Consider the following 22,667-nt stretch of genomic DNA (forward strand, 5'->3'; position numbering starts at 1 on the left):
CTCTCTTTGTTTATCATCGGGTCTCACCCTTTCTTTCTCTTCCTTTTCTTCTTTCGCTCATGCTCCCTCTCGCATTTCGTATTTCGATTTCACTTTCTCTCTCTTTTTCATTTGTCCATTGTCAATTAATCGTATTTTAAATTTGCAATTCAAATTATTATTACTAGACTATCAAATATAATATATAATTATATGTAACCATTAAATATTATTGCGCATTCTGAAAAATTTTTCGATTATTCAAACATGCTTGTATAAATGAATTGTTCATATATATTTTATGTAATAGAAATCTAAATTTAATAGCACTGGAATAAGCGATCTAATATTGCAAATTAACAATAGCAATTATAAAATAATACTACGACAATCCAAGAAGTTGCTAGATCTCCATAATTCATTCATTTGAAAATTAAACAATTAATAATTCCATACTTGAATAAATATGTTTATTTGGTTAAAAATTATTTCAACTATCTTCTTTAATGGACAATACAATAATTACTTATTTATGATTGACAATAAAAAATTTTTAAATCGTCAATTTCTCTCTTAATAGATTGATTTTCAAATTAAAACTCAATCTGAAATCTTTTATAAAATACAAAACTCAAGCTGAAATATTCGTTTAAAAGATCGAGTTAATATAAAATTACTATAAAAATTGAATTGAATATATGAGTATATATTTAAAGTATTTTAAAGTTTACTTCCTTCTTATATATTACCTATTGTTAAAAAAATAAAAATAAATATATTATGACTAAGAAATATAATGTCTTTCGACCACAAATCTTCTGCACATTTGTTAAGTGCCATATTTCGTAAGTCGTAACAGTAAGATAAAAAATATAAAAATATTAGAATATTAAATGAAACAGGTAGGAAAATAATTAACAAGGTATTTTATATCAAAGCTGTATCGAACAATTTTATTGAGTATATTTACAGAGTTCGTCGGATAACTTAATTTACAAAAATACAAAGAGTCTATCGAAAACGGTCACCCCTGCACAAGTGCAGCAGTGCAAATAATATGATAATCAGTCGTGGTATAGGATTAGAGAGAGTCCTTATTGTCCTTAATGTGCGTCGCAAGATTATCAAGATGATCACGTGCCACGCTGCTGCCGCTGCTGTGCTGTTGCTGCTGCTGGTAGATGCTGTACTGTTGATGACGATATGCTTAGTAGTAGTTGTGAGACTTGATGATGGCAGCGGGTGCTGCGGGGGCGGCGTAGGCCACCGGTGCCGCGGGCGCGGCGTAGGCCACAGAGGCAGCAGGAGCGGCGTAGGCTACAGGGGCAGCGGGGGCGGCGTAGGCCACCGGGGCCGCGTGAACCTTGGCTACAACGGGAGCGACGGCCTTGACAGCGACCGTCGCGGGCTCCTTGTGGACTACGGCGTTAAAGCCATTCTGGGGGTCGGCCGTGTACTCGACGATGCGCCTCGTGCCGTCGGCCTCCAGAAGGGAGTAGCTGCCCTGAACCTGATCGCCGTTACGTGTCTCCTGCTGAGTCTTGGCGTCCCCGGTTATGCCATCGTGGACGTCGTACGAGTAGCTGTACTGGGGGTTGGGGTCGTACTCCTCGTCGACGGTCTTGGCGATGACGGCTTTGGCCACGGGAGCGGCCGCATAGGCGACCGGAGCCGCGTGGACCGCGTGGGCGACAGGCACCGAGTGAACCGCCGGTCCCGGTGAGTACGAGAGAGGCGCTGAGTACGCGACTCCTGCCGGGGCCAGGAATCCAGCCTTGGTGCAGGCCACCACGGCCGCAAGGACGACGAGCTGTTGAATGGAAGGGACCGAGGGCCCGTGTTAATCGGTTAACAGATCAGCGAATCATGGTTGCATAAGCAACTAGAAATTGCGCAATTTGCAATGTATCCTTTTTATTATGGAAATATAAATTTTTCAATATAGATCTATAATTTTTATACAATTTATTTGAACACTTCAATGAAGATAAACAAATGTGATCTGATATAGATTTCGTATAATTCGTTTTTACATCAATATTTCTTTGCACATTATAAAAATTTTTAATACCTATTTATATAGGAAGAAATGATCTGGAAATATTTGATAGAAAGATCGATCCATAGTCGATATCGTGTGTGCTCTAATATGTATATTTCGTTTAATCGTACAAATTACATTTATTAAAGCGCAATTTTTGTTGATAAATTTATAAGCATATTTATTAATATGGTCCAGTCGCAATGGTAATCTAAGTTTCCGTTAACATTATTAAATTAGGATATTACAAGATATAAAGCAATATGAGATAAGCAAATTTGTGATTATTAATCAAGCGTTTTTATAAATGAAAAATTCAAGGGTTTGATCGTGAAACTCGATCTCTTGCTTCAAGTCTTACCTTAAAAGCCATTGTCGAATGGGCGTTGAGCTGCTCTAAATTGCGAATGATGTAAAACTGTGGAAGACCTTTGCTTATATACCCGATTTTTGGCACATCAGGGCCGTTCCCGCTTCGACTATCGCACCAAACAAGCCATTCTCTTGCCAATAATTACGCTGGAAAAAATTGTTTATATATTAAAGTTAATGATACAAAAAAAAAAAAAAAAAAACAAATATAAATTTAAACTCGAATTTTACGTCGGTTATTTCTTACTATAGTCTTAAATGTAAGATAAACTTGTATAAATCATTGGGTAAAAAGCTTAAAGGATATTTAATGCTAATAATTAATGGTCCGCAATAAGGTATTTACCGTGATAAAAGCTATAAAGAATATTTATGAAACCTCTTGAAAGTTTAATAATTAATTTAATCTTATTGTTTGTAACTTATAATTTTATGAAATATTGTTTTATATGTTTAGTTAATATAGTTATCGATATATAATATAAATATAATATTTTATCATAGCATTGAAATTGCAAAAAACAAAGATCATTTGTTAAATAATAATTTTTGTTCGCATTTCTTCTAGTCCTTGAGAAAAATGAAATCAAATTTTGCATATGTTTCATTTATATTATAGCCGAACTTGTATAACATGTATGTGGCAACTTCAAAATTTATCAATCCATTAAAAGAAATTCATCACCTGTCATACCCATTTCTTTCTATCAAATATTATATTATCATAGTTTATTCATCTCTATATGTCTAATAGTTCTTTACAATTTTTCAATTCAAATTCAGTTTAATATTTCGATATTTCTCACTAATTTTTTTTTATTTTATTTTTTTTTATAACCATTGGGTTTATTATGTTTTTTGTAGTGAATACTTCGAATCAACTTCACTTTCGACGTTGATAATAATTTATATAACTTAATTTTAAAAAAAAATTTAAATATTATTATAACTTTATAATCATGCTACTATTTATGTAGCCATAATTTTCAGTTTATATTAAAAAAGAAAAAATAAAATAACGGACTAATGGCATACATATGTCACTGTTTTAATCCTTTAAATGCGTTCTTTTTTATATTTAATCTGTAAATTCTTTTTTACAAAAATATAATCACAAAATGACATAATTGAAATAAACTATAATTACCTAATGTTTTTACTAATTGTAGCTTAACTAAGTATTTCATTAAATTTATTTTCAATATCAATAAATATTGAACGCAAGATGTTGAGTTTATTCCTATAAAATATGAATAAAACGAAATTGTTATTTTCTTCCGAATATGTTTATTTATAAATTATTTAATTATGTATTCTTTTTTTTTAACTACAGTAGTGCATGTATAATAAAATTAAATAATTTTATTATTAGTAATGGACTTTTAAGGATATAAAAATTTCAATTACTAGTAATTTGAATGTATATTTATTTTACGACTGTCACGCTTTAATCAATGAAACCTTGAACTTTCGACAACAGTGTATTAGGATTCAGTGTTTCGTACCTTTTCTCTGAAGTTCGGCAGCACCAAATTTACCTACCTATCATGCATACGTACATATCATTAAATTCTAATCGTATTTAATGTCTGTTATAATAGAAGAGATTTCATGTTAAATTATAGGTTCATTGTCAGAATTATATTTCTTTAAAAAAATATTAAAAAATATTAATATTAAAAAAATTCTTACTAAAAATGAAATATAGACAACAAAACAATCTTGCAAAAATTAAAATTTCAATCAGTATTTTAAATAATTACAAAATTGTTTTTATTTTCAAATTTGTCGGCACAAATAATTATTGTAATGATATAATATCTTTGAATAGTATTTAAATATTGCAATAATCAAGACATATTACATTTTATATAATTTTTAAAAACTATATAATCATATTCTATAATAATTAAATTTTGAAAATTTTACGCATAGAACTTGCTAGATTTCACAATTTCATAAGTATGTGGTAACATAAATTTTCGATATTTATATTTTTTATCATAGAGATTTTAATATCTTCTATTATCTTTATGTTATAATTTTTTTCACTTTCCAACTACATTACACATTGTTCTTAAAAAAACTGGTATTTACAATATATATTTTTGAAGTCCTTGAATTAAAATTAATTAAAACAACAATCAATACTTTTTATTATTCTTTCAACATTAATTTTCTAGTTGCCATAGAATTTAACTTTAAAATCTAATTACTGAGTTCCATATTAATATACGTAATATAAGAATTTAATTTATAATAAATATATAAAAAAAGTTTATTTCATTATACACAGCATTAAAATTATAATCTTTAACTTATTCGACTATTTATATCTGTTCATTATTTTAAAAGAAAGCAAATAAAAATTATAATTCAGGGTTTAGTTACATCATTAATTTTTATCAATCAATTATTTTTGCTGTATACTAACGACATAAAAAAAATGTTTGTACATCTAATATCATGCAAAACAAAATAAAAAATTCTAAGATTTTTATGATTCTACTATTAATCATTACAATATTAACTTACTCAAGCGTTTTAAACAGTTAATATTTTATTACTAATATAGATGATATGAGTTCAATATGGATGAAAAAGTGTTTGAAGAATAGTAATAAATTAAAAATAATATAAAATTAAGTTTAATTACTGAATCAAATACTTCATGAACTACATTTTCTTATAAAGTATTTTAATATTTACTAACATTTTATAGGTTTATTTATTAAGAATATTGAAAATGGTAATTAAATATTTCAATTAAAATATAAAAAAAAACAAATGCAAACATAAATCAATATAATATTTTACGTAATCAAATTTAAACTTAATGTTTCTTTGAAAAAATTAAAAGTATAATAATCATAAAATATTTAGAATAGAATAATCAACCATTTTTATGATAAAATTATTCTTTATTTTTATCACAATTATAGAAAAATATTAATTTTTATACTCATTTTTCTCAAATTTATGTTGAAAATTGTTTTACTACATTTTTGTTCAAATTCTGCTACATGTTATTTAGGAAAATCATAGAATCAAATGTTTGTTTACATAATGAAAATTTTAAGATAGATATGAGTGTGTACGTACACGTATAAGTATAAAAATTTACATAAAGAAATAATTTGGTAATAATGCAACCTATTCAATAATATCACTAATCTTGTCGATCAATTTAAGTTAAATAGCACTGTTGCTAAAAAAGTATCCGACTAATAATCTAGTAACATATATCCACTTTTTAAAAAATTAAATACTGCATAAATGCCATACCATTAATATATAAAAATAGAAGTTTTGATATATTGTTATATATATATATATATATATATAGTTCTGAGTCATTTCAATTTCTGACTCTGTACAAAATAATTTTATAAATGCTTATATATTTTTTTATAATTAAAAAGATAAGGGGCAAATATTATCGATTAGAGCTAATTCATTTAAGAGTAATCAAAACTTGGAAACTGTAATAAATAATATATGATCAAATACAATAACTATTGATGAATGTAAAATTCATTGTGAAATATATCGAATGATTATTCAAGTCTATGAGAAACGAATATTTCAAAGTAAAGAAAAATAATTATTATTTTAAACATTAAATAATCAGAATCAGAAACATAATTACATATGAAATACAAAAAAAATTCAAGCTTAATATATATGAATTTATTTATTTTTCAATCATACATTATTTCATTCGATTTAAAACAAGAGTAATTTTATCGTTAATTATAATAAACTGATAATTTTAACAAAATTATTATAAATCGATCAGTGGCATACAAACAATTTAACATAATTCTGTATAAGCAATATATTTATTTTCGTTTTTAACTTTTTAACTACTTTTTGAGGATAGATCAACTTCCAACATCATTCATTGAATTGATAATATTTTCACATAAAATAATTATTATAATAGATTTGTACGATTGGCGATAAATGAAAAAACGAAAACGAATTTGACTTCAAGTTAGAGGTGGTAAAATGTAAATTAGATAGTTATGTAATATCAAAGCTGTATCGAACAATTTTATTGAGTATATTTACAGAGTTCGTCGGATAACTTAATTTACAAAAATACAAAGAGTCTATCGAAAACGGTCACCCCTGCACAAGTGCAGCAGTGCAAATAATATGATAATCAGTCGTGGTATAGGATTAGAGAGAGTCCTTATTGTCCTTAATGTGCGTCGCAAGATTATCAAGATGATCACGTGCCACGCTGCTGCCGCTGCTGTGCTGTTGCTGCTGCTGGTAGATGCTGTACTGTTGATGACGATATGCTTAGTAGTAGTTGTGAGACTTGATGATGGCAGCGGGTGCTGCGGGGGCGGCGTAGGCCACCGGTGCCGCGGGCGCGGCGTAGGCCACAGAGGCAGCAGGAGCGGCGTAGGCTACAGGGGCAGCGGGGGCGGCGTAGGCCACCGGGGCCGCGTGAACCTTGGCTACAACGGGAGCGACGGCCTTGACAGCGACCGTCGCGGGCTCCTTGTGGACTACGGCGTTAAAGCCATTCTGGGGGTCGGCCGTGTACTCGACGATGCGCCTCGTGCCGTCGGCCTCCAGAAGGGAGTAGCTGCCCTGAACCTGATCGCCGTTACGTGTCTCCTGCTGAGTCTTGGCGTCCCCGGTTATGCCATCGTGGACGTCGTACGAGTAGCTGTACTGGGGGTTGGGGTCGTACTCCTCGTCGACGGTCTTGGCGATGACGGCTTTGGCCACGGGAGCGGCCGCATAGGCGACCGGAGCCGCGTGGACCGCGTGGGCGACAGGCACCGAGTGAACCGCCGGTCCCGGTGAGTACGAGAGAGGCGCCGAGTGAACCGCTGGTCCCGGTGAGTACGAGAGAGGCGCTGAGTACGCGACTCCTGCCGGGGCCAGGAATCCAGCCTTGGTGCAGGCCACCACGGCCGCAAGGACGACGAGCTGTTGAATGGAAGGGACCGAGGGCCCGTGTTAATCGGTTAACAGATCAGCGAACGACTGTGATTATAGTTAGGCAATGAAATTGTAATTGACCGTTTACATTACAGATAGGAGTCGCGTTAGCCGTGATATTAATATTTTCTTTTGAATGTGAAGCAATTGGTTATCCAAGTATTTCTAAGTAATATTAATGATTATTTAAATAAAAGTCTTATTACGAGAATGGTTTCGGTCAAAAAACTAAAGATTAAAGATTTTGCATAATTTTCAGAAAGTATTATTGAAAATGTTGCAATGATGAATAATAAGGCAGAGTTAATTTTAAGCAATTGTTATTTTGGTAAACAATTAACCCGAAATGATCGTGCACGTGGAAGACTCGCGCTATGTAAAAGGGCCTGGGTCTTACCTTAGCAGCCATTATGAAATTACAATGATGGTGCGGAGACGAAGCGTGCGAGTTACGACTACCGACTGACTGATGCTGTAACATTGGAAGAGCCTGCTTATATACTGAATTTTGGGCTGGCCAGGGTCGTTCCCGTTTCGTTTGCCGTCGAGACGATTGCCCCTCTCCACCCGACAATCCCGCAGGCGTTGATCCCAGCCGGTGCGTTATAACCCCCGGGACGCTTCTTTCTTCTCAGTTGCTACGGCGGAGGGGAGGCGTTTGTAAACTTGATCCACTTTTGTGCACCAATCGAAGAGTTAATGAGGTTCATTCAATGGTTTGTCACTATGCCGGTTTTGTTGAGCGGGCGCTGACTGATTGTATTGGTCGATAGGGGCCTGTGCTTTGTCTGGCATTTTAAAAAAAGCCGATAAGTCTTTGCATCAAAGAATTTGCATCCAACGGTAATTAATAATCCTTTCAAATTTAAGGATAGGGCTTATACAGCTTACAGGTTATAAAATAAATGCATGAAACGTTATTGATTGAAAGAGAGTCCGACGTATTGCAAACCTTCGGGTTATTTAATTAGTAATAATAATGCGACGTTCGAGGCTGAAGTATTGAAATATATAGAACAATAGCGTATCATCAAGTCGTCGTTATCCCGAAGAATCGAAATTTGTTTTCTTGCAAAAGAAATAAAAGCAGTGTCACTCTGTCGTCTGTTTTTTGCAGTAATCTGCTGTTTTTCACTCTACTACGCAAGGTCACCTGTAACTCCAGTCACTCAATTGTGTAAGTCATTGCATCACCTTTCACTCCTGAAAGCGCACGATTAACGCGGACGAACTCCGCTGGTATAATATCGTGTAATTTCTTTGGCTATAGCTAAACGAGATACTTCTCTGAACCACACGATTTAAATAAAGTTTTTTGCTGCAGTTGTTGGGAAAAAAATAATGAATGCTATAAGCACATTTATTTTACTCGGGGATGAACGCATTCACATTCGAATTTCTCATGCCCAGTGATTCGATATAAAAATTTAATTTCTTATCTAAAAATCATAATAACAACAATGTCAATGATAATAATAACAGCAGAAACAACAGCAACAACAGCAGAAATAACAGCAACAACATCAACAAAAACAACAACCATAATAATAATAATGATGATAGTGGTATGATCAAATTATACAATAATTGTATCACTTTTGTTTATGTAATTTTAAATAAATATATATCAAAGTATAAAATATTCTGATTATTTAAATTTTCTGTAAAAGCATTTTAACATAGCGTATAACAATGATAAAGTACAGTTTTTTTATAATAAAATTTTTTTCAAATATTTAAGACTGTAGTTGTTGTAACTGGAGTTACTATTTTTGAAATGATGCTGATTTTTGTTCAAATCTATAAAATTATTATATATTCATACTATTACTATTCATACTATTATATATTCATACTATTATATATTCATATAAAATTACATGTCAAAATACAAATTTTTATTTTAAAAATTTTGAAGTATTTGAAAATAATAAACTCGAGGAAGAATATTGTAAAATATACAATTGTTTAAAAGAACTGTTAGGGGCAATTCACTAAAGGTATACAAGAATATTTACTTACCTTTGACTATTTATATCCTTATTATTTCTCATTATTACAAGAAATACGAGAGATTTAACTCAAAAGAGTCATTTTAATCATACGTAGTATGATGTAATAAATAAGATCGAAATGAACAAAATTATACAGTATTTACTGCATACAAATATTAAAGAATCATTAACTCTTACAACAAAAATCGTTTTCAAATCTAACTCACTTTAAAAAATGTTTAATGAGCAGCAATTTAAAAATTGTGAGAGATGAAATTTTTTCAATAAAATTGATGTATTACGTTAATGGCGAAAAATGTGTATCTACTTATAATTTTGGAAATTAATTCAATCCGTGCGCATATCAAATCCACTCGCTTTCCCCTCTCTTATCACTTTACATTTTTCTGCACTTCGCCAATGATTTCCTCCCATCATCTGTCGATACCAACAGTCTCCGGCTCATCAAATTTACGGGGATTACATAAATCTTCTCTAAATTAACCAAACACTGGATTCAAAGGTCGAATTACCGACGCGGTAGCTCGTACGCGTAACTATTTTGTAATCTCATCCACGAGATAGTAAATGGGCAAACCCAGGATTCGTAATATCACGGTGACCCAATTCTCTGACGAGAGTGAAACAATTTGTCATCGGAATGGAGTGGTCTATTGCGTCTCCGAAAACGGATTTACGAGGGTTCGGGATTCAGGAAGTAAGCCAACCTTCGGCGGCTGCGATCTTTGCTTTATGCTTCGATCACGAGATATGCCCAGCGGATCGATTATCGACGTATAAGCGGAGGGAGAAGTTTCGTTAACGAAATGACCCGCAAAGGCGTGGTGAGAGGTGCCAAAAATAATTCAGGTTCATTCTTTGTTGATCTAGTATATAAGGAAGACTAGGCCTGCAATTCAATATCAGTCTCAATTCAGAAGTCATCTAACAATCAACATAAACATGGGTTTCAAAGTAAGTTTAGTTGGGAAAATTGATTGATTTCATCTTTATCAAATATTACTTATAAGTGTCCATATTCATAGGCCTAATCGTATTATTTGCAGCTAACAACGAAAGTATAACGTCATTAAATATAATAACGATTGTATTTAACATTTAATTGTGTTGTTAAGCGAGTGCTCCGAAATAACCATGCTAAATAATATTCTTTATAATAAATTCGTGGATAATTTTAATCCAAAGACTCCATTGCTGATCTCCCAATTATATTCAAAAATATCTAATGTCACGTAAATTAAATCACGTAAAAGTACGGTACCGAGAGCATAAATCCTACATTGGCTAAATCATCTTTCGTTTCAGCTAATTGCTCTCGTAGCCTTCGTCACCTGCGCCAACGCCGGATTCATCGGCTCTCCAACTCTCTCATACGCGGCTACACCGGCTATTCATGCGGTTCATGCGGCTCCGGTCGCCTACGCGGCCGCTCCCCTAGCCAAGGCCGTCATCGCCAAGACCATCGACACCGAGTACGATCCCCATCCCCAGTACTCTTACGCATACGACGTAGCGGACTCGCTGACCGGGGACTCTAAAAGCCAGCAAGAAACGCGCGACGGCGACGTGGTGAGCGGCAGCTACTCACTCTTGGAGGCCGACGGCACGAGGCGAGTCGTGCACTACACCGCAGACGATCACAATGGCTTCAACGCCGTCGTCGAGAAGCAGCCCGCAGCGATCGCCTACAAGACGGTCGCCACGGCCCCCGTCCTCAAGACCGTCGCACCCTACCCGCTCTCATACGCAGCATCATCTCCGTTGATCAAGGCCGTTGCACCAGCCCCGGCTGTGACCTACAGTAGCCCGGTTGTCAATACCTACGCCGCGGCACCGACTCTTGCCTACTCAGCGCCCCTCCTCAAGTCATACGCCGCTCCAAGCCCCGTAGTGAAAACCCTCGCACCGCTTCCTTACCCATCGCCCTATACCCACTCCTACGCAACGCAATACTCTCAGAGCTTCTCCGCGCCCGTCGTCACTAAGTACGCGGCAGCCCCGACCCTCGCCTACTCTAGCCCCGTTGCTTACAATGCCGCCATCCCCGTGGCTCACTCGTCGGTTCCGGCAGTATACGCCGCGGCTCACGAGTACGCGAGCAAATGGTAAGCCCCTAACCGATGAAAAGCATAATCATGTGGTAATCATGTTTTACGTTGCGATTATGAAGAATGTCGGACGAGTTTTTATTAGGTTTTTATTAGGGTTAGTGAGTCATGAATTAGAGTCGAGCTTAAGCCCGTTCGGCAATGGGATTGATTAACCGTCCGACCGTTGACTTGCTCGCGGATATGGAAAAACGTTCAACTATATACCTTGAAGGGTGTCAGTGCGATAATATTACCAATTATGATTCATTTTGTTAGAAAATCCATTACGATTAGTCGGTGGCTTTCATTTCGATGATTACAGTACACGTAGATTATGAATTTCATTGGGCCAAAAACTCACGATCATGGGGATATTTACTAGTTAATACGTATCAACAAAACGTAAACGCTGATTCTGATGTAACATGGACATTATTGTAACTATCATTTTGACATTGTTTATGTTAATAAACATTAATGTACACTCATCTTAAAACAAATTATTTTTTGATTCCCTGATCATTTGCACGAACATTGCGCCAAATTATCATTATATTGTCAAGATTTCGTTTGTCTAGTAAACTAAATATTTTGTATTTAGTTGTAATGAAAAGTCTGGCCGAAGTCGCATGGAAAATCATAAATTACATTTGTAGACTTACGAATGCACGTACTAAAAGTAACGGGTACGTGTGCCAAAAATTGCAGTCGATATTGTTGAAAATAGCGACTAAAGAATAAAGAGAACATGGCAATCTTAATTCACTCTTGCATCCTGGCATAAAGTGCCTGAAATAATAATTATACATTGATGTCACCGAGAGAACTGTACAGACAATATTATTAATACACTTCCAAATAAAAATGCAAAGAAAACCTTTCACTTCTGAAACAAAAAATGAATATTAACAATAAGAAAACAGAAAATAAAAAACGAAAGACAAAAAAAATAAATAACTTACTAAATGAGCAAAAGGAAAAAAGAAGTATATACTTAAATAATAATAATAATAATAGGTATGGTTTCAAGGTCTCAGAGGCTAGCATAATTTCAATATACATGAAAAACTGTCGGAACGGGCCCGATCACTCTTTATTGAGAGCGAAATGAGCATATGCTGGATCTGCGCGTCAAAATTTAAGATAATGATCGTGCGTGTATGCGCGGACTAGAGAACGTATAATATGCGATTGCGCAAAAAAAAAAAAAAATGAAAAAAGAGTGAACCGATGAAGAAGAGATCTCGTTGTTCTTGAAAATGTGGCATAAATTTTATCTGATTCGATGAAACAATGTATGTTTAAAGCCGCTAATGGTTTGAGGAACGGTAAGAGAAGCTTAATTTCAACTTCTATGATGTACCAATCGTAAAAACAAGCGATGCGCAATGATGAAACTGAAATCAAGAGAGAAATTCATAGTGGATTGGTGCTGCCGTAGATGTTATTTTCTGATGCCTGAAGAAGAGGTGAGAGTTAACCTATATGCGTGGCTGGATTAAACGATTTAGAATCAGTCGTGAGATTCATACGAATGAGGCATCATGTGTTCGGTAAGTCGATTACACTTACTATTTCCATTTTCCTACGAATTCTTAGTCAATATCTATATCGACCGCTTCTTTGCGCAATTCCTTCAATCCGAACTAAATAATTTGGTTTTGCTTTGTCTTTTTTATGTGGCGCAAGTAGCTACTACCTAACATTGAGCATAATAATATGCAAATGTGTTGTTGGTGCGCGGTAAGTTGTAGCAATAGCTATTAATTATTAATTTTTTGTCATTGATTCTTTGATACGAATCTAATTAATAAATACGTTTCACCAATTTATTACATTATATAATTGAACAGCGCCAACGACAATTTCGGTTACTAAAGTATAATTCATTGAAATTTCTCGATAATGCTCTCAATAATGCTTCGTGTAAACGATAAATACCAAAAATTAATATATAAATTTATTTTCAAGCAAATGCGTTGCGATAAAATAATACACTTCTTGGCATTATGTTATTGATTTATCTACTCTTCCCTAGCTGAACAATCAGTCGGGACGAAATGTTCATAATGTTTACAGCTTACACAAGCATAGTTAAAGTTATTTTTCAGCTTTAACCTCTTTAGGTATTATGGAGTATAGGTGATGAAATATATTCGACATTCTGCCTCCTATAATGTTTATGGTCATCAGACAATTGCCAATCAATCCCATTCCTCGCCATTGACGAGAAGAATTTTCACAGAGAAGTGGTAAGACCTTTGCTCACTCATAAACGTGAATTCGATTAATTATCACGCGCTACAGTTATATCAAAATCCATCTATAAAAACTAATGCAAAAAAACTTTAAAACTTTGCAGAAATTGGCAAATAAATTGGGAAATATTCGATCTTCCCTTCCTCCTGCTTACCTTTCATTACCGACAATAACTTATGTTCCCGCAGGATATCAGTTTCTCAATTATTGAAGATAGCTGATTGGAAATGTAAATGTAAATAGAAAGTATTTTTCATACGAAAATATAAACTATTATTATAAATTTATCGTTGTTAAATAATTCTGTAAAAATTTGATGTGGCCTTGTATTCTAAACATTATTTTAGGTTTGAGTTTGTTACAAATTCTCGATCCCTAATGAGATTCACAAACCTTATTTTATATTTATTTAACTACAATTTAATAGCACTAATAATTAAGAATTTACATCACCGTGGGAATTTATACGTAGTATAGTCATGTGTTAAATTATTATGTTCATTAATTTAATAGTACCGTATTTGTTAATAATACAAACATTAAAGTATTGTAATATGAAGTCGTATTAGAATCGAAAGTTTCAGTTAGAAAAACGTAACGTTAGAAATACCTTCACGACAGTAAGTGTAAAGCAATTTTTAATAAATAATGACAAATTTTTGTAAATTTCAATTTGATTATGAAATTCCAATTTCAAATGAAATATTTGTATTTATGCTGATTTTACTACTGTCTTTCAACTACACATATATTATAATGAATTAAACTCAAAATATGTAATTATCATTTTGCGTTAAAATACTCTTAATAGCCCCATCAATTTTATTCGTGCATATGAAAAAAGTGAAAAATTTAATATTGAAAATAATCGACATTTTTATTTTTATATTTTAAAAATATATTTATCTAATAAATCATACTTTTGTTGAATATTTTTTATACTATTTAAGCTGGTCTGTTCTTTCGTCAATTGAACGAAATAATTTATTCAAGAAAGTAAATTGGACATTAATCTATGTAAGATTCAGGTTTAGAAACTTTATTTAATTTCAAACTTCTTATGTGCAACTTCTAGTCGTATTTTGACTTTATATAATGATAAGAAAAAAAAAACGAGAAATGCGTCGATTTGATTATTTTTCACTGAGAAAGAGTATCTTCATTATAATTTAAAGATGTAATATATATATATATATATATATATATATATATATGACATATTATTGTTGTATTCTTCTAATAAAAATTAATTTTTTATACCTCTTGAAAAATGATTAAATTATTTCATAATATTTTTCTCTGTACTAAATATACACTTTATGTTAATTAAATATTGCTATTAATTTTAATCAATTAAATTAATGCACAATAATATTATTATAAAAGTCGAATTTTATTTATTACAATGTAATATAAATGTGCGCGCGCGCACGTGTGTGTAATGTATCATAAAATATTAGATAGAATTACTATTGTAAATAAATTTTTCTCGTTAAATTTTACATCAGTCATTGTGAAAATTACTATGCATAATTTTAAGACGTTTTTTGGAAATGTTGCATTAGATTATAATCATAACCATTTAAGATATAATGAGCACACCTAATTAAATATGATCTTGCTATATGTCATGTTGCGCTTATAATACAATTCCATAAATGTCCGATACATATCGAAAGTGAAACTGCAGGATTAAATAAATGTGCTAATGTAAATTTATAAGATCGTAATGCCCTGTTACTCAATACAGGTTAGCTAAAAGTTCAATTACCATTATTGTCAAATAATATTGTAATTAAAAAAAAATTATGAAATGCTTTGTTCCAAGTATAAGAAACAGGTTTCTATAAGGCTTGATAATTTCAAGTATATTTACAAGGTCGTATGACGCTTACTTCTTAATCTCTCGTTATTTTGAGAGTCCGACCATTATCCAAACTACTCAGATAATAAAATCATCGTTGCCAAATCCGTGAGCGAACAGTCTAATATCATAATAATTAAAGAACCGTCATTTTTTGTCGACCATCAAAAGTCCCTCAGCGTTACCGATTGCTCTCGTCCAGCCTCCATCCACCGACGATCTCAACTATGTACGACGAAGGTCTCGGCGAAATCCGAGTGCAGTGCTCATTTCCAGCACGCAATCGCGCTAAATGATAATGCCTTTCCCCTTTCGGTGTGGCCTTCAAAATTCTGTCTGTAGGGTGCACTGGTAAGGTAACAAGAATATACGTGGGTATTCGTTTTTTTTTTATTCTTTTTTTTGACTTTTAAATACGGTGTAAAAATACGGGTGCAGCTTCGTTGGAATTCGCCAATGGCCGTGCGAACACCGAAGTACATACATCGTCATTGTGTAATACGAAATACAAGTATCGAACAGAGTTTATTCTTATTGTCAGCCTAAACTGTTATCTTTTTTCTCTTCATTTTCATTACGAACGAATAAATGATTCCGACAAACATTTAGATTATACATGTAATTTTACAGTGATGATTGCAGATTTTTTTTATGTTAATATGAATCGAAGTGAGCTATTTAGAAAAGATGTAGATAGAAGATATTGAAATATGAATAGGAACACATGATAAACGGATAACCCAAATTTTAAGATTCTTAGACTATTGTGTAAATTTTGTTAGGACTCTTACTGCAAAATCGAACATGTTAATATTTTCTTAAATTCAATTAAATGCGCTAAAATTAAATTTATAATAATATCGGATGATATTTATAAAAAATTTTTATAATCGAATAATTTCTATTGGATACTGAAATAATATCTATTGGTAATAGAAACAGATTTCCCATAATTTAACAAATTTTAATATATATTTTCCTGCAATACATTCACTTAACTAGGAAACCATTTTAAAACAATAAAAAGTACGATAAAATTGAAATTGTCAACAAAAAAAAAGAAAAAAGGAAAAAATCGATTGTTAATACGAAGACAATATCATATTATTAGCTTAAAAAACTAAAATATTTTATGTAATATAAAGGGAATTAAAGAAAGACAATATGTCTTCATTTTCAAATGTTAAAAATAATGTAAAAAATTGAACTTATGTACTAAAAATAATTGTTATTTTATAATATATCATTATGGTAAAAGTATACAAAAAGCATTATAAACCATAATTAACAATATGTTAAAATCCACATTGTTGGTTTAAAGCTTAAAGGTAAAACTATGACAATGATATCAAATGTTATACTGCTGTACTGTTGAAAAATTACAGATTTAAGTGATATTTATACCAAATGTTGCCAATAGAAAGATGTAATTTGCTACAAGTTGGCGTTACTTTATGTATGACAAATTAACACGAGCTTATTTATTACAAAATAATAAATGAAGAAGTTATAATGTTAATTATAATTTTTCAATTAACTGAAAACTATCTATTAAATGATTAATCGCAGTTTTGACATTCAGGCGTATAGTTTTCGATTCATTCGATGTCTTGAAGTTTTCGTATATTATAATAATTAGAATATTGAAATACAAATTTGTCGACATGCCTTCTATTTCTAAATTAAAGAAGTATCATTTATTATTTATAATAGAAATATAATGTAATCTAAAAAAAAATTGGTCATTGTTAATCGACTGTTATAAATGTAATTCTAATAATATTGGCATTGAGTACGTTCAAGATGTAATAGGTTATTTGAAAGATTCGCAAGAAAAATGTATCTCCGAAGGCAACTGTAAACGCAACTGTGACTAACATTTGGAAGAATTATAATCATTTTAGTCGTATTTTTGTGGGAAAGGATAAGGGAATGGTGCATTGGTAAGGACGTAACCATATCGTCCAATGGGCAAATACTTCTGAGCTACTGGACTCGGATAAATCTCGTTCTCTGCCGGAGCTTCGTATGTGTGGTAGGATGGATAATGCAAAGGAGATGTCCTGGCAAGTCCTGGTAATGGAAAGTAAGTCCTCGGTGGCGCTTGAACAGCTACAAAAATAATGCTCATGATGAATTTTACTGATTAAATTAGAAACATAAGAATGAGAATGCTTCATTTATACTATTATAAGCTATTTTCTTAATTTATAAAATAATCTTAGATTATAAACATTAATTCTGACGAATGCATTTATGTGGCATCTATTTATGAATGAAATCTTTAAGATAAAGCAATTTATAGAAATCTTAAGCCACGTAATATCAGGTGTAAATTGAAACGCAAATCATTATAATCAATCATTTTTAAACTTTATCCGTATATAATTTTTTAGAAAATTATGAAAAAGATTTGCATTATATTTCTCATCGATGACGCATTATTTTCATTCCAATCTGTATTACGAGACTTTTTAGAATCGCTTTGAAATTACAGTTTTGACAAATTAACCATAAAGATGTATTTAATCGTGTTGAAGTATTTATGTTATAAACAGTTGAAATATATTTAGATTATTAAAGAAAGATTTGTGTCGGATTTAATATGCTTGATTGTTTCATGAAAATCATTTATGCGAATAACTATGAATTTCTTTACAAATAAAAAATATTATTATATATAACGGTTATTTTAACATTATGTCGTTTTTTTTAAATAAACCAAATTACCAAATTATTATTATGAATTGTTGAAAAATGTTTCTTACTACAATTATTATAGTGATTTCCTTAAAATATTCTCAATTATTGTAAATGTAATGCATATGCTTATCACTAACTAATTCCATTTAATCATAAAAAATAAAGTATGAAAAAAAAGAACATTTTCAAATTTCATAAATTAGTTCTTGGACATAAATATGTATACATTATTATTAATAGTAGTTTTCATAAAAATTTATTAGCTGACAATTGAAGCACATTAGTATTTATCCATACCTTTTTCTACATAAATTATATTTGATCAATTTAAGAAAAAATCATCTAATTTATTAATAAACACCACATTTCTTACAGACAATAATTGACTTGGGCTCTATTAATTGATCGTTACAATTTTCAACCATCAAAATTGGCATTTAAATAAAAAACAATTTTATTGTACAAATGGCTCTTAAACACGCGTCGTGCCATAAATACTTTTGTTTAATAGAAAATTACGATAAAAGCTTCGTTAATTTCAGTTAACCATCACAGATTATAATAATGTAGATTTCTCGTTCCTTATCGGCGTAAAAAATGTCTCATACCGGGAATCGGGCTTGCATGTCCGTAGGGTACAATCCTCGGCAGAATTTCGTGCGCCATAGCTCCTCCTGGATGCAGATTTATCTTTGTCGCGACGGGGCTCGTGGGTGGTGCCACCCCCGGCTCCTTGCGGACGACGGCGTTGAAGCCATTAACGGGGTCGGACACGTAATCAACGACGCGTCGGCTGCCGTCCGACTCGATGAAGCTGTAGCCACCGCGCACGATGTCGCCTTCTCGCGTTTCATGCTGGCTCTTGAAGTCCCCGGTAACCTCATCGCGCACGTCGTATCCGTAGCTGTATCGAGGGACTGATTCCTCGACGAGTTGGGGCCTCACGTCGTTGGCTATTGGGAGCGCCGGCTTTACCACCACAGCGCTGCATAATGTCAACACCGCTGCCAGATAAAGTCCGCTAATCTGCAACCGAAGAGTCGTATGTGTTAGTTACGGCTTAACGGAAACTGTCGGCGAACCTGGGAAACTTATGCCAGTCCCGCGATTCGGACCCACGAGAAAATATGATATTGAACGGAGGGGAAGCGCCGACTTAATGTGTCAATTAATGTTACAATCGTCTAAAATTCTTATTGACATTATAAAGGAGTGCATTTGATATTAATTTTTTTTGTTTTTAGATTTTATTATTTTCGTTCTAAAGTATTGTGAAAGTGTGTGTATGAAAGATAAGCGATATTTTATTACTTTTTTAAGCGGTTACAATATTAAATTATGGACTTTTATCGTACGATACTTTTTACATGCAAGACATTTGTAACGATTTTTCTAAAGAGTCAGTTAGACAATCAAAATCGATCTCCAATGTAATCTTTCCGAGCGTTTAGACTTCGTATTGTCATATTAAATGCAATTAGTATGAAGAAACGTGACTTTTTCACTATAAACGATATGAGATCGTGTACGCTATGTTGTTATTGAAATTACACAGAGTCATAAGCTAATGACCAACAATGCTCTTAACAACAGAATTATAATAGAAAAGGCATAATTAGAGAATAAAATGGCAATAAAATTCCGTGAATACGAGATAACGATCCTACCACAAAGGCCATAACTTTATCCAGCGCTAAGCTTTCTGCTTGGTTAGATAAACGGTTAGAGACTGTCTAATCCTTGTTATATACCAAAGGTCCCTTATATACCCCCACGACTAGTAACGAGTATAAATAAAAAGGACCCCACTTACCCAGCCACATGCCTGTAAGCAACAACCTGTGTATTTTTATTTGTACTTTTCGAGAGATAACTCCACGTTACTGGACGTTTTCTATTTAAGGTATAAACGACAAGTACGGTGTGTACTTATGTTATTCTCCAGTCATTTTCGTCGTGTTAATCCATCGCGTGATAGAAGCGAAATATATTGCATCTGCCACATCCGGATTAATATAATGTTTATGTGAAGATCTTGTCGTTTAAAGGTTGTACAATTTATCAAGTTAACTTCAAGATGGTACTTTTATGGAGGCAATTGTCGTAGGATTTTTATCGTCATAGTTGTGAAGAAATGTTTTTTTTACAAAAGCATAGTATGTTACGATTACTGATAGTAAAGTGACATTTACATTATGAAGAAAAAATATATTTAAAAACTATAAATATGTATATATATATATATATATATATATATATCAAACAGGCGCTGGAATCGTTCTAAACGAAGAGATGTGCATAAAAATATCATTATGTCGATTATTGCCGAATTAATCATTAACAGTCGATTTAATGAATAATTAAAGGTGAAAATTTTTAAATTTCAAGAGAATATTATCTATAATAACTTCCATTCTTACAGTTTATGTTGGGAATGTAAATATTGAAGGTTAAATGACCTTTTGAATGTCATTGATAAATTACATTTATAAGGATTATTATAATTTTATTAAAAATTACATTATTGAGAACAAATTATTTTTAAATATAAATGTTGATGTAAAAGATAAATGCAGTCTTACAGGCTATTGATAAAGCGAATAAGCTTTTAAAACATAAATTTTTAATATTAGATCATTAGGATAAGTTTTCGTGCAAAGTTAAGCATCAAAGTGATTCATAAGGGAAACAGGCAATTGCTAATCGAATGCATCGATATTGCATAATTCTTTAAAATAATTAAACGCTTAAAAACGGAATGAGGACAATTTTTATGATTGTCTTTTTCCAATTCATTATAATTATATATTAATTAATTAACTAATAAAAAAATATGCATTTTCGTATTAATTTTCAGATAATTTTTTATAAGATTAATGTTGCAAAAATATATTTTGAGTGCATTTATTAAATTTAATGTCAATACAATTTTGATAATTTCTTCAAATAGTGTCGTGAAAGTAATTAACTGATTAATTATAAATACATTAAATGTTTAAAAATAATTCATTTAAAGTATATTTTTTATTATATTAAATCTGTGCTCATATATTATGTCGTTTATAAAATATCATTAAAAGTTGTAGTTTCACCAAAATAAACGTTAAATATAATTTTATTTTAGTTTTAGTATTTCAAAAATCTTTGATTTTGAAGAAAAATGACTAATTGACATATGTTTTATAAATTTACATGTTATATAATTGTTATATTTACGATTTTAATAATATTAGATTAATTCAATTATTTAAGAAGTACGTACTTTGAATTAATTATCTGAGATATTAAAAATTAATTTCTGAGCATGGATATATATAATAAACTTTAACTATAAAGAAATTTGCAATCAAAGAATTAGTAATCATTAAAATTTCCCAATATAATTAAATCCGCAATTGATGGATGTAACTTACTTGAAGAACGGACGAATGAAAAAAAAAGTGACAGTGATAACGGAGCGAAAGTTGCACTCGTTCGGAGGAGACAAATCAAGATTTATTTTTTACCGTGCGATAACTCTTACAGTGACAGATAATTCGCATTGTACGTATAAACATTGTTGCAGCTCTTATTGAGTTATGGAATCTTCTAACCAAGGCATTTCTTCCATACGCACTACATCTTGTATCTTGCACCGCCTTTTATTGCAAAATATTTAACTGACATGTATATCTATGTGCTCGAATACCTCTCGATAATCACTGTATGTTAGTGGAAATGTATGTTTGTATGTTTTTCCCATTTTTTCTACGCTTTCGAAAAGTACCAATAGAAACAATATTTCGTACAATTGCTTTAATTGCCAATTGCGCTAATTAGATTGAATTTTTACTCGATTTTTAAAAACTATTGCCAAACATCACATATTTATCAATTAACTGTATACTGTACGAAGCATCTTGATTTTCATTGATATATGAATATGATTGTATTTAATGAATGATTTTCTTTCGACAGGTTTTCTTCACTTGAATTTAATAAAAATACAAATTGATAATTGAAATATGAAATTGTAATTCGTGTACTTAAATTAACATTCTTGTCATGGCTATTATTACAATCCCATTTTAGAAATATATATTTTTATCAAACATAAACATTCTAAAATTCACTACATAATATACAATATGTGCATGTACTTCGATAGTATAATTTTATGTAATGAGAAGCCACTTGGAATTCTTGGTTTACCAATTTGTACTCGTTATCTACTTGAAATAAAATTAAAAAAAAAAGAAAAAAAAGAAGAAGAAAAAAGTACAAATTTATTGCAATCGTACGATCGGAACATATTATTATAAAAGCAATGAGTCACTTGCTTACACAACAAATTCATTGAACTCACTGAGTACGCTTACTGTGTAGAGGAAATGGAATAA

At 31.9% G+C, this 22,667-nt stretch overlaps 4 protein-coding genes across 4 annotated transcripts; 1 reads left to right on the forward strand and 3 right to left on the reverse strand.

Moving 5' to 3' along the window:
• Positions 1-918: 918 nt before the first annotated feature.
• On the reverse strand, positions 919-1,816 carry LOC105362368 (cuticle protein 21-like; the record flags this gene model as incomplete). Its single annotated transcript, XM_011499806.1, has 1 exon — positions 919-1,816. A coding segment is annotated over one exon (630 nt), but the record flags the coding sequence as incomplete, so codon positions are not given.
• A 4,619-nt stretch (positions 1,817-6,435) lies between these two features.
• On the reverse strand, positions 6,436-7,372 carry LOC105362369 (cuticle protein 21-like; the record flags this gene model as incomplete). Its single annotated transcript, XM_011499808.1, has 1 exon — positions 6,436-7,372. A coding segment is annotated over one exon (669 nt), but the record flags the coding sequence as incomplete, so codon positions are not given.
• A 3,299-nt stretch (positions 7,373-10,671) lies between these two features.
• On the forward strand, positions 10,672-11,563 carry LOC105362071 (cuticle protein-like; the record flags this gene model as incomplete). The annotated part of the gene is made up of 1 exon (XM_011499402.1): positions 10,672-11,563. A coding segment is annotated over one exon (810 nt), but the record flags the coding sequence as incomplete, so codon positions are not given.
• Positions 11,564-17,485: 5,922 nt separating this feature from the next.
• LOC105362370 (larval cuticle protein A2B-like) lies at positions 17,486-20,033 on the reverse strand. The gene is made up of 3 exons (XM_011499809.1): positions 19,956-20,033; positions 18,897-19,314; positions 17,486-17,697 (listed from the first exon to the last, which is right to left on the reverse strand). Exons 1-3 carry the CDS (start codon positions 19,965-19,967, stop codon positions 17,486-17,488), a joined length of 642 nt encoding a protein of 213 aa, XP_011498111.1. The 5' UTR covers positions 19,968-20,033.
• Between the last annotated feature and the right edge of the window lie 2,634 nt (positions 20,034-22,667).

This window comes from Ceratosolen solmsi, unplaced genomic scaffold (assembly GCF_000503995.2).
Source record: "Ceratosolen solmsi marchali unplaced genomic scaffold, CerSol_1.0 scaffold35, whole genome shotgun sequence".
Classification (NCBI taxonomy): domain Eukaryota; kingdom Metazoa; phylum Arthropoda; class Insecta; order Hymenoptera; family Agaonidae; genus Ceratosolen; species Ceratosolen solmsi.

Bases quoted from the DNA above. Each gene is read 5' to 3' on its own strand.
- LOC105362370 (XM_011499809.1), bottom strand. The intron at 17,698-18,896 runs GTATGAGACATT...TTATTTTTGTAG, and splicing joins ACATGCAAGCCCGATTCCCG to CTGTTCAAGCGCCACCGAGG.